This window comes from Chelonoidis abingdonii, chromosome 4 (assembly GCF_003597395.2).
Source record: "Chelonoidis abingdonii isolate Lonesome George chromosome 4, CheloAbing_2.0, whole genome shotgun sequence".
In the NCBI taxonomy this organism is placed as follows: Eukaryota; Metazoa; Chordata; order Testudines; family Testudinidae; genus Chelonoidis; species Chelonoidis abingdonii.
In genome coordinates this window covers 87,657,258-87,670,919 of record NC_133772.1, presented here as the reverse complement: position 1 = coordinate 87,670,919, position 13,662 = coordinate 87,657,258, and the positions used below count along the sequence as shown (strand labels likewise).

Here is a 13,662-nt window from a genome sequence, read left to right as displayed (position 1 = left end):
CTGGTTTAAAATAAAGATAATGAAATTTGACTATCTTTTGTATTCAACTGGTTATCACTAAAGCAAAAGTTTGGTATTCTCTGTGTCATTTTTTACGTTTGTATTTTTTAAGTAAAGTTTCGTTGTTAACTAAAGTTAATTTAAAAAAATTAAGTTTTGGTTTCTTTCATTTGATGAATAAAAATAATGTTCTTTATGACTGAGTATCCACTAAGTGTTTGCCTTTAAAAAAAAAAAAAAAAAAAAAATTCCCTGGGGTGCACACCCTAATGAAATGTGCTGCACGTGCCTATGCTAGCACCATAGACAACTGAAACCTAGGAGGGAAGTAGACATTTAAGTCCATAATCAACTCTGGGACAACTGACAATTCCACAACCAGCATAAGCTGAGAGGCACTTTCTGTCAGCTCCACAGACAACTGAAGACAGGGCTGGCTATACCCGATTCGCCCAATTCCCTGGAATCAGACCCCGTGCCTTAGGTGCCTTTTATTTTTTTTTATTTTTTTTTTTACTCACCGGCGGCAGTCCGCTCCCGAGGTCTTCGGCGGCGGGGGGTCCACCCTGGGTCTTCCACAGCACTGAAGGACCTCCCTGCCGCCGAAGTGCCACTAATGCCCCGGACCGCTGCTGGGTATTCTAATTGGGCCCCGCAGTTAATAAAGCCGGCCCTGAGTGGAGACAAACTTTCCCTCGGCAGGCATGCTACTATTCTCCACAGACAAACAATTTGGGATTTCCTTTCCCTTGTCCCAGCACACATGGTTGTTCACAGATAACTGCTTGGAGATTGGGGTAGCTCCCTACATAGGCGAGTCATTACCTAACAGACACAGGGACATTTCCTTCATTGTCACAACTCTTCGCACTTGTAACAGGTAAGGCATAGAGATGTAGTAAGATGAGGCCCTGAAACATAAATCCTTGTCAGAGGCCTGGTATGAGGCCTGAGACCTGAACTAAAGTAATGGTCAAGACTTTGCTAACATAAACCAAAGTTAAGCTGTGAGCCAGAGGCAGGCCCTGCTCACAGAAGCTGGCAAGGAAAGGGCTGATACTGGAAAAAGAGACATAGCTAAAAGGTACTGGACACCAGATATCAAAACATTCACATACTTGTACACTCCACACAGATAACAAGGAACAGGCTGACCCATCCCAACGACAGGGCCAAAAGGGTAATATGATGGATAGAGTTGTTTTGTTCAAACCAACATGTACAAGGTGAGAGGCGGCACCTTACTATGTAGAGGGATTATACCTTGCTACGTAGAGGGGTTGCACCTCAGTACGTCAGGAGTGGTGTGTAACTTTTTTGTACCTCTGTATAAGAATGCATCCCTGAGTGGATGTCCTTGTCCAGCCAAGAGGGCAGTGGAAAGTTCCGCCACTGACTGAGTTGAGTCCATTGCCAGGGGGCACATATGTACTGGCTATCAGCACCTTGGACTTCGTTTGCCCGGGAGCTGGAGACTGGGTTTCTCTTCGACAATAAACCTAGCCAACATGCCTTTGTACCTTACTAGAGTCTGTGGTCATTGGGGGTTCTCTTGGGATCTGCTGTGTCAGCTATCTGCAGAGCTGGGGCAGCACACAGAGGGAACACATGCAGGCAGCCGATTGATATCAACATTGAACAGAGCAGAGCACCACACCGGTAGCATCTGACAACAAGACATGCTCACTAACCTTGCCTTCTCAAATTGTTGATTAGACAAAGCTGCCTAAGCACTCTCTAAATGTTCTTTGCCTTTCTCTCCTTATCCCAGCACCTCTAGTTGACTACAGACATAAATACTGGGACAGTGGGAAGGCTTCCTTAACAGGCAAGTTGCCACTCCCAACAGACAATTAGAGACAGTGGGTATGGCTACACTTGCAGCTGTACAGCGCTGGGAGTTAAACCTGTCTTCGTACAGCTGAGTAGGGAAAGCGCTGCAGTCTGTCCACACTGACAGCTACCAGCACACTGTTGTGGCCACATTTGCAGCATCTGCAGGGCATTGGGAGTGGTGCATTATGGGCAGCTATCCTAGCGTTCAAGTGGCTGCAGCATGCTTTTCAAAAGGTGTGGGGTGGAGTGTGACAGGGACCATGGGGGAGAGAGTGGATTTTTGGACCCAACACTGTGTCAGCTCCCTGCCTTGCAAGTTCTGGCCCCCTCCCCTACCCCTCTCTCACTCACTGAAAGCAAACAGCAGCTGTTTGTTTCCTCACAGACCAGATAAGCAGCTGCTGTCGAAAGGGACCCCCGCTCCCTCCTGTGGGTTTTTTCCTCAAGCCCCCTCCCTCCCCTTCTCTTCAAGCAAACACTAGCTGTGGGTGTTCCAAAGGGAGCCCCCCCGCCTCTGCTCATTCACATCAAACCGGAGCTGTGTTTGTTTTTTTGATAAGCAGCTCCCCGAGTTCACAACAAAACAAAGACCGGAACCTTCACTTAAAAGGATTACGGGAAGTTTCCGGAGGTCAGTCACAGCATACTAAGATGATTCCCTGTTTACACTGGTGCCCCAGAGCAGCAGCAGCGCAATACTCTCTATTCCTCTCAGGGAGGTGGAGTACAAGCAGCGCTGCAGCCACAGCGATACATTGCTGTATATGCCTTGCCAGTGTGGACAGCGCTGTTGGTGGCTTTATTGCGCTGTAACTCTCAAGTGTAGCCAAGGTCAGTGTCTCCCTGAACAGATAAACAGCTGTTTACCACAAACAGTGGTTCATCATACTGAGCTACTTTAAGCAAATTATTTGTTTTATTCTGGTCCACTTGCACAAGCTTTACTTGTCAGCATTCCATGACCCACAAAAAAATCTGCCCATCCCTTCCTCAGTTAGGTCTTTAACATGACCATTAACTTTAATCTGCTCTAAAGAAATATTTTCCTGAGCAGTAAGTTCTTCCTGTGCTTCATCTAATTCCACATTCATTTGAGATATTGGATGGACATTCAGAAATTCCTTCTACTTATAAACTGCTTTTCTGCACAGACAAACAGCTATTTCCCACAAGCTCAAGAGATACTCTCTTCTTTGCCATAGCGTACCTGGTTAAACACAGACACACACACACACCTGTCTTTCACAAATCTCCCTGTTAGTTAAGATAACACACGATTCATATTCATACTTATTAGTATTCCACAGAGAAGTTTTGTTTTTATTTTTTAACACAAATTTAAAGGGGCATTATGAACTTAAAAAAATCTAATTTTCTGAAAATTGTTTGCCTATTTTAACTGATTACAGTTCATATTAATGTAAGGGAGAGTTTAAAGCATTTTCTTTTTGCTACTTCTCCAGTTAGTTTACTTTGTTGAAGCTTTTGCATCTCTCTTGTCTGTCTCTCCAGACCAAGGTAACACAGCATCAGGAGCAGCAGCCCACAGCATGTAATTGTCCCAGGTACTGGGTGGGGGCTTGAAGAAAACTCGATATTGAACCTGGTCCTGATTGCTGCTGACTCCACCTGGAGAAGGGTTACATACATTTGTGGACTTATGAGTACTAACAAAAAAACAAACAAAAAAAAACAACTCATGGAATTTGTATAAAAACACCTCCTCTGAAGTGGGTTGGGCTTGTTCTGAAATGTAGTACTGCTTTTTTTTTCTCACTGGACATGCACAGCATGTTGTGGAATACTAGTTATTGTCTTTTCAGTTCTCCTCTGCTGTGCTCTGTGGTGAGTGTGCAATGGATGTCAGATGGCTGTTGTCTGCCCATCCTAACAGGCCCTGTGCACTTTTCTGGGTCCCCTTCACTTTGTCACTTGCAGCCTCTCTGGGGCACAGGCTAGTGATGCCCCACCCAGCTTGGCTGACATCGCTACTGTGTCTAGTGGCCAAGACAGGATGCTGGCAGGTATGGCTGTTGGGTTGGCAGCAGTTTCAGGTGCTGCGTCTTAAAGTGGGTAGAAAGGAGAAGACAGGGCTCTCTGTCTGGTAATACATGTGCTGCCTGTGACAGACCAGCTCATTCAGGCACACAGCATATTACAGCCCCATGCACTTGCTCTAAACAAATGGTGCCTACACAGGATCCTTATCAAGCCTGGTACCTCGGAAAGTGACTTCTGGTTTCTTTATGGGGGAAGGCATGCAAGTGTCCTCCTTCAGCTCTTTTGCTGCCTCGGAATTTGATGGTTTGGTGACATTCCCTCTGCATGTCATCACGTCAAAAGTATATAGATTAGAGTACCCTATTGTCATGCAAGTTCAGCATCTCTAATGGTTAATATGGTAATATTTTCAAGTGCTTTGAACACAAACTGCACTGAGAGACATCTAACAGTAAAGGGATATCTTAAACTGACAAGAATAAAGCTCATCTCAATAAAAAAAAATCAACCATTGTAACATAGATGAAGTAGTACAGAAACTAGGGACCTTTGCTTGGATCCCCCAGAATCTTCTGAGGCAGAAAGCAAGATGGATTTGTGTAAGTTTGGAAGGATCTGGAAAGTAGAAAATCTCTGCGAAAGGGAACAGAACTGTAACTGAGGCAGTTTTATCTTGGGCTGGAGACTGACAAGAGGTGCAGAAGCTCCAAGAAGTATGAACTGCCCCATTCGTCTCTGGAGCCTCATGGGACAAAAGCCATAATCATTTAACTATTTCACTGCTGACCATTTTAGCAGAAACTTATTTGGTATAGGCTCATTGGCAGAGTACCTTCACTTCCTCCTACCCACAGACCTTTGTTTTAAAAGAAAAAAACACTTTAGCAACACATTTTTAGAAATTTATTGTAAGCTATTCATGAAAACAGGCAAAAAGATAATATTGCAAATAAAGTCAGTTCACACAAACAAGCTCCATCATCCCACTTGCAAATGAACAAATCACTAGTAATTTGTTGAACAAGCCACCTTATTTGGATCAATGTAGTTTATTTGTCAGACTGCATAACATCAGCTGAGTTGATATGACACCTTGGGATTGATCTTGCTCCCTTTTGAAGTCAATAGGAATTTGGCCACTAACTTCAGTGGAGCTGAAGCAGGATACTTATGGCATTATCAACCTAGTGAAAGGGTTGAACCAAAGCCACTCTTGCACATAATGAGATTCTGAAACAATTCTGGAACTCCAATATTAATTTATCTTGATCTAGGGATCCCAAAATCCCTGCTCATGCATTTGTTACTCAGACACTACTTCCACTGAAGTTCTTGGGAGTTTTTTCTGAGTAAAGAATGTAGACTCACCACCTAAAAATAAGGTCTTAAATATGGCCATAACTAGGCACTCTGTTTTAAGGCATACTGTATGTTTATAATGGTATTCCATTCTGCAGTGTAAATAAAATGCATTTTAGAATGTGAGTTTTTGTAAATTAATAATATTTAATTGTATAAACTACCAATTTGGTACAGATCAGTGTGTGTGTTCTTTGGTCATTGGTATCTGAGTGAGAGATGTATTTACACAATCAAATTGCAGTATTAAGTGCTTTTAGGTTTTTTCCTTCTCTCCTTTGAAAAATCTAAACAATTTAAAAAAAATAAAGCAGCAGCCTAATTTCTACACAATATTAAATGTTAATATTTGGTTCTCCTGCCCAATTACTGTTTTAAATTTAAAATGAAATTTTAAAGGATTTTGCTTTATGAATAAAGTGAGGGCATTTTAAACCTGTTTTTCCTCTTTTTTTTTTTTTACAACTGTTGAGATTGGCTTTTTGATCATTAATGAAAAATGTGATATTCATTTAAAATTAGAGAAATCTAACAATACCTACATTCAGAATCCATTTATACATGAACCCAGAAGTTTGATTGGACTTGTACCTCTAACTGGCCCAGTTTGACTAGAATTGCACTGGATTTTAGAAGCCTGTCCCAGGAACTTGCAGTAGTGGATCTCTATAGGTAAGATGACACCATGGAGATGCAGTGGGCAACACAACAGGCTGGCAGGAAGCACTATCAGCCTAAGGCAATCAGGCATCTGGCTCCAATTGGTGGAAGTTCATGTGAGAAGGGGGGTTAGATAGTGCAGACATGGGAAACCAGTGGACAACCTCTCCTTCACTGGTCACAACCTGGAGTAGCTTTGGTGAAGAGGAAGTAACATAAGTGCAGGAAGCACTACCGTGCTTATCAGAGCGGGCTGCAGGCCTGTACTACTGTTACTTATTTTCAGGGAAGGTTTAGGCACCAAAGCCCTCTGCAACACCCATTCAACCATAACCAAGCACCAGCATGCTGACAGCAGACCAGAAAAGGGAACGGAGTTTCCATAACACTAAAAAGTCAAGGTCATAAGCCAAAGCTCCATTTCCTCTTGGGCAGCTCTTTTAAGCTGCTCTGACAACAGGGACCCTGGAAAGGGAATTGTGCTAGCAGTGGCACTTGGGAGCCAGGCTTCCAGCACTACCACTATTTCAGAGGACTAGCTGAGATCTGAAATATTAAAGAAGAAATTGTAATTCCTTTCCCTGAAGATGAGGGGAGGGGGCAGGCCTCATATGCAGGCAAGATGGAAGGCACTAGCCTAAAATTAATCGAACAATCCCCTGGCAGGTGTGGGCACAATTGCTCCCTCATTCCTAGGCAGGTACAGGAGAATTATCCTAGGATTTTTTGTCTGATACTTAAGCAGGACCCTGTTTACAACAGCCATTTAATGTATGACTCTACTGCCTTCTGTTGGCCAGGCTCCCTCCATCATTTCAAATCATCCATCTGCTCCCCTCAACAGTGGTTATCAGTATCAGCCATTCAATATCTAATGGCTACTGACAGCCACTATCCATTACTAGGCAATTCCAAAACCTGGCTTCCTCACATCCCTCATTTAACAGTCATCATTACTTTAAAAACAGGCAGTTAGACTGAACTGCAGGAAGAAAGAAGAAAATATATCAATGCATATAACAAAACTGCATTTAACCAAGCTATCCAGTAGAACTGTAATATCCACTAGCCAACTATTAGATGCCAGCCTAAGAGCCTATGACACCACAGATAGAGATAAGTCTCTCTTGAATACCCAACTAGTAAATTAGTTCTGGCACTACCCCCTCACTAGCAGGCATTGAAAACACTTCGTCTTTCTTCTCTGCAACCAATTGGCTGTGTAAGGAGCTGTGCTTGCTGAAAGCTGATAACCAATATCAAGATGTTAGACACATGTATCCAGGTGTGCACCCCAGATAAAATTCAAATAGAAAAGATTTCCAAAGCAGGCAGAGCAAACAGTTACAGCTTTAAAATAGAGTGTTCTGTGGGGACACATGCTAGTGGAAGACATCTGGGCTGAACTAGCTGGATTCAAGTCCCAAAGGGTGAGCCAAACATGTCCAGCTCACAGGGCATGGCTGTTTCAAAATCTTATCTTGGGCTGCGATCATTCCACTAGATGCAGGTCAGTCTCCTCGACTGCCATTCTCTGAAGGCCTGGCCAAGTTGCTGGCTCCTTTATATACTCTACCACCTTCCTTGGGTGATTATTTCCCAGTCTAAAGTGATCTTGGCATCAGGAAACTTTTACTAACATGAACCCTGAAGTTTTCCATTTCTCCTCAATACTCCTAGTTATAGCCCCTTCCACCACTTTAAACAAATCCTCACCCATCTCCGTGTTTACACCTGCCACTGAGTTGTCATTTGATCAAGAAATGCATATTTAACTTTTCCATCTTTCTAAGTCCGTCCCTCCAGTCCTCTACTCCCTTGGGTGGCTCATCTTCTTGCAATTTAGTGTCAGCTTTCAGGTACTGAGATATTCATCCCAAATGTAAGTGCAGAAACTCCTGGATCTTCCCCCAGGAGCGTTCTTGTGCATGGGCATGTGCTCTTCTCTCCCCACCACCCAGAATGGGCAACCCTAGGACACAGTGCAGGGCTACTGAGCAAAATGGCAAAAAGGGTGGATCGATTCGGTGGCCTGCTCCTGGATAACTCAAGAGTTTAAAGTTGTCTTTCCCATGTTGGCGCAGGCGCTCAATTGCCATCTTGGCAAATAAAGAGCTCTTCCAATTGCGATCATCTTCTCCTACCACCAAGAGAAAATGACCTTCTGCTTCTTCTATGGGTATGAGGCAGTGGGAATTAGCTGGATCCATTGGGTCATCCAGAGCATCAAAAATATCAAAGACACCTGTCTCAGAAATGCTGATCTTGCTCATGTCAAACTGCAGCCCAGGCAGAGTCAGCTCACCATAGTGAAGAGCAGCGACTGTATTGGAGCTACAGCCAGAGATACAGACAGCAGCCACCACCTGTGGCAGGAAAGTAATCATGGAAAATGCCAGTTCTGCCCCTTTCCCTGTCCCAATTACTCCAATCCCTGGCCCTTTCACCTGCAGATAAAGAGAGGGAGAAAGGGAGTGGCGGCAAAGAGAAGCACATGCATTGATGAGACTGACATCAAATATGTTTAGAGTGGATTCTTCCAGGAACACTATACAAAATTAAGTTCCTGTTGGAAAATTACAAATGGGAACTGTTAATGCAGACCAGGACCATAATCCTGTTTCCCCTGTTTGTGTCCGATTTTTCAGAGAACACAAAAGGTGCCAACTCAGGTAAAATATTGTGAATTCTTGCACTCTAGGGTATAACCATTCAGACCTGGCCAGCAGAAATTACTATTTCCTAGAGTACCACGGAAATTAATGTACTATTGTTCTTCTCCCCCCCCCCCCCCCGGACACATATTGCTACCAATCCAGAACTGTTGATGAGTCTTCTCTCCAATCCCCACATCCAGACAAACGTGTCTACAGGAATTTCTCATTACACTCACCTTTGGGTGACGCAGTAGAAATCTAGCTGCCTCCTCGAAGTATTCGAGGTGCAAATCTTTCATGACAGAGGGCAGGTCCTCAAAGTCAAAATAGGGCAGAGAAAGAGCAGCAAAGCCACGGGTGGCTAGGAGACTGGATCTGAACTCAATCAATCCACCTTCATCACCAAACATGTCGATCACTCCTGGAAAGGGACCGTCCCCTACAAAATGAGAAAAAGAACAATATTGTTCTCAAGCCAAGATATTAGAGGGAATACATTAAAGAATGAACTGCAAAATACAGTAGGCACAATTAATAGAAAACTTTTTAATATCTTGCTAGTGGGAAGGTAATATCAGTACTACTGATATTTCCCATTTCAGCTGTATGGTACACCTGCTCAAACAAGTAAACATACTTTTAACTGCACCCAGATGTGCTTTCCAAAGGCTTTGCCTTCTCCTCCTGAAGAAACAGCTCATATGCTAAACCAATGTGTTGCTGCAGCCAGTCTTGTTGGCCCAGATCCTCAAAAGTATTTAGGCAATCAGTGGAAGTTAGGACCTTGAATGCCTTGTGGATTTGGGTCACAATTACTGCATAATGGTATGCATTTATTTTCTAGTCATGTTGCTAGCATGGTAGAGAGTGGATACCTGATGAGTTTAGACCAGGGGTAGGCAACCTATGGCATGTGTGCCAAAGGTGGCACACAAGCTGATTTTCAGTGGCACTTACACTGCCCGAGTCCTGGCCACTGATCCAGGGGGCTCTGCATTTTAATTTAATTTTAAATGAAGCTTCTTAAAACATTTTAAAAACCTTTATTTACTTTACATACAATAGTTTAATTATAGACTTACAGAGACTGTCTGAAAACATTCAAATGCATTATTGGCATGCTAAACCTTAAATTAGAGTGAATAAATGAAGACTCGGCACACCACTTCTGAAAGGTTGCTGACCCCTAGTTTAGACTTTGGCCTAGGGTTTGAGAATACTGTCCCCTGGATCTGTGAGAAGCACAAGCTATCCTTGTATTTTTTTGACTGGCTATCAAATGGCATGGCTGATCCATTCAAATCCAGGCTGCTGCAATGATCTACAGTTGGGAGAGGGAACAGGTCTATTCTCATGTGAATGCATCTTAACATAATGCACTGATGGAAGAACAGACTTCTTGGATCTTAAGGAATTTTGGAAATGGAAGCGCTGAGCTCCATTGCTTAGAACATTTAAAATTAGACAAGCACTGAAAATATATTGTAAGGAAAAATCAGGCAGTGCAAGGGCTGGACTAGATGAGCTATTTCTCTTTTTCATTTCCAGCGTCTATGATTCTAACAGTTCTCACTTTTCCTCAGCAATAAAGTTATTCATAAAGGCAGCAGATTGAAATGGAAGTCACTGAGCAGTTTCATTGCTGCTACTATCAACCCTTTGAACAGCTGTGAAACAGACTAGTATGTCAATTTCACCGATACTGCTTGAGGAATAAGGAATCAAACATAAACAGCTAAGGCTCTACAGATGTTTCCCCTTGAACCTCCCCCCTATGTTTTATAGTAGTCTTTTGCTAGTGAAGTTAGTCACCTAACAGAAGTCTAATTCATTTTAAGGTAATGTATTCTGTCCAACTCCTCTGGAATTCTCACAGTGCAAGCCATGGGTAATCAAAGAAGCCTTAATAGAAACTAAAAAAAAATAAAGTTGTAGGTGGCTTCTGTCTAACCAAAAGGGACTTTTTTTTAGGCTGCATGCGAGGAATGCAGCAGGATAACAGCAAATTTACATAGCTTCTGGCCCAAAATTACAGGCCAAGATTTTCATAAATGGAAGCCATAACTGAGGCTCCTGAGGCCTGTACAAAACATCCTGACTTTCTGGAACACTGAGCACGAAGCAGCTCTCTGACTCAAACATTAACTTTACTGTAACTTTAATGGGAGTTTGAGTGCTCAGTTCTTTTGAAAGTCAGGCCACTTAGGGAAATTGACCTAATAACTATTCCAGTATAGCTCCCTGTGTGGCCACTCTATTCCAGAATAAGTCTTTTGATTCCAAAATTATTACACTGATTTGGATACACAGTAATTATTCTGGAATAAAGTGACTATTATTCCATAATGGTGTCCTCACAGGAAGCTATGTCAGTCAATTTGCCTGTGTAGACAAGCCCTCATATAGGTATTTAAGTATGGAATTAGGAGCCTAAATTCAGGCATCAATTTATGAAAATCTTGGCCATGGATTTCTTTAAAGAAAGCACAGGTTGCAGATGGAATCTGCTTTGGCCCTGTTAAGTGTCAGTAGACTGGGTTGTGTACCAAACTGAATGGAACACAACACAAAACAAAATATATTTATCTCCAATTTTATTGATAGCAGCAAAGAAACATATAGCTCTTCTTCAGTTAGAGAAAGAATCGCCAATTTACCACATACAGACTGCAGAAAATACAGGAAAAAAACAAGAATCTTAGGTCCTGATCTTGCTCAAATTTAATTCAATAGCAAAAAAAAAAAAGCAATGATTTCAGTGGGCAAAATTGGTGCTTTAATAAATTATACCCTACTGTTGATGACAGCTGGACAAATTGCAAGAGAGGCAGACCTTTTTATAAAATGTGTATCTGACCTCCCTGCTCCATCTAGGTGCAGAAAATGTGAAATCAAAATAGAATAGTAAACCTGTACATTTGGATGTAGTTTTCAGGAGGGCTGGCAAACATTTTGCCTCTGCTTCTGTGAGCAAGTGTTAAATGCAAGATTTTTCCTATTCCATAATGGTACTAATGACAAATTTAATAAAAACAGAAGTTAAAGATGAAGTGTGTCTTGTGAAATATAACAGAATGTTCCCACTGGGAGGGAAGATGAAGGATATAGTAAAACATTTTAGATGCATTACAAGTTTTGTATTATACATTTTGGAAACTCTTGAAGGTCTGAGCATATGAATAAGATGCTCTATTGACACTGCTTGTGACTGAGGGCATTATATAATTCAAACAAAAGTACTATCTAGGCTACATATGGTAGCATCACAAAACAGGAATGTTTAAAGAGACAAATTTAGTTCTAGGCTGCAGACTTGTGGCTACCACTAAGTTCAGTGGAAACCCTGTGCATGCCTGTAAAGTGGATGTGGATCTTAGCAAAATACCCTGTTTTCAATTGGTGAATTGAGAGTACTGACTAAGGGCCTCCAAAGTCCATTCAAATCAATCTTGAGTCTTTCTGCTGATTTCAATGGACCTTGGATCACCCTCTAAATTAACCAGAGATCATGATCTAGGCCTCAATCTAGCACAATACTTCCTTTGTAGTATAAAATGCATGTATTTGCTATAATCTCTTCAGATGCCCTACATATTTATATGCATTTAATGAAGAGAAGTGTCCGATAGGGCACAATCCTACTCCTGCTGGAATGCATGGGGGATTTTCTCCTGATTAACACGGTAAAAGAAATGGGCCCATAACTATCATCCAGTTAAGAAGAAAACTGGACTTCTGACTAATTCAATCACCTTCTACAAATTCTGGGAACTCCACCACACTTTACCTTACTTCAGAGTTATGGGGAATCCCAAATGCAGATAGATCAGCTCATCAACTCCATAACAACTGCCTTTCTCTTTCTCCATTATGCATTAATAAATTGTCATCTTTTGCTTTTACCATTGTTATAATAAACATCTAAAATACACAGCAGGATTATTTATAGTAATATATATCATAGGTTAGTCCTTTTCATTTTCAGCATTCATCTTATTCTTGTGAACTTAAAAAAATAAAAAGTAAACTATTGCTGCAGTATGTGTGTGAGGACATGGACTATTTTACAGTCTTTTGTGCAAACAGAAATCCTGTGTGATTGTCCTCAGATATAGGTGCAATATATAATTTATCATGTCTTCCAATTATTTGGATCAGCTTTTTGGAATAACCAAAATTTCTAGACTATTTTTACACAATGAAAAGGCCAATCTTATAAACCTCTATTGAACTCTGAGTCAGGAGAAATATGCTTTCACTCTCTCACATCCACACTAATCAGGTGAGATAGTACTTTGCATAACAACACTTCCCACGTAGAAACACCTTTCTGTCAGTGGATGTCAAAGCCCTTTACAGAGGGGAGTGATTGTCATCATTCCACTTTACACGTAAGAAAAGGGAAGCCGCAGGACAGTCAATGCCTCAGCCCACAAAAGGCAGAGCTTCCCTCACTCACCTGAGGGTAGGAACAGGCTGCCTCTCACGCTGCCCTCTTTCAGCCTAATCCTTCGCACACCAGGGGCAGTGAACCATCTCTCCACATTGGCCTTGGCTAGGACCTGCCCCGGGATGGTGCCAGGAGGACTGTGCCCTTGGTGGACTGACACTTCCACCTTCATGGGTGTCTTAATCTGCTTCGGCACGAGCCTCTGGTAGGGTCTCTCCATGCGGGCAGGGGAGAGGCTCCAGAACAGCCCCATGGGCTCCACCCCAGTGTAGTCCCCTCCCTGGGAGGTGTCCCTGGACAGATCCACCTCCCCGCGGCTGTCCGCCAGGTAGTGGGCGCAGGAGTCGAAGAGGCAGCCCTGCTCGTTCGCCACGAGTCCCCTCAGCGTCACCCGCTGCCCCGGGGCGAGCTCCAGCACCTTGGTCGCCACCGGCTCGTCCGCCAGCCCCGCCGCGGGCTCCACGGCCACGGTCGCTGCCCCCCTGCCGCCGGAGCGCGGCCCCGGGGGCCGGCACTGTCTGGGAGGCCGCAAGCAGGCGGCCCAGGCCCTGACTGTGGCCACTCGCCACATGGCGGGCAAGGGCAACCCCGCTCGCCGCTCCTCTCCGCGCTACCAGCCACGGGCCCGCCCAGAGCCGGGCACTGCACGCCAGCCCCTGCCCGGCTGCGGCTGGGCCGGGAGACCTCCAAGGCGACCTC

General features: G+C 43.4%; 1 protein-coding gene across 1 annotated transcript; it reads right to left on the bottom strand.

The window, feature by feature from the left end:
- Positions 1-7,342: 7,342 nt before the first annotated feature.
- LOC116824722 (acyl-coenzyme A thioesterase 5-like) lies at positions 7,343-13,662 on the bottom strand. Its single transcript, XM_032780230.2, has 3 exons — positions 12,973-13,662; positions 8,750-8,952; positions 7,343-8,303 (listed from the first exon to the last, which is right to left on the bottom strand). Exons 1-3 carry the CDS (start codon positions 13,532-13,534, stop codon positions 7,728-7,730), a joined length of 1,341 nt encoding a protein of 446 aa, XP_032636121.1. The 5' UTR covers positions 13,535-13,662; the 3' UTR covers positions 7,343-7,727.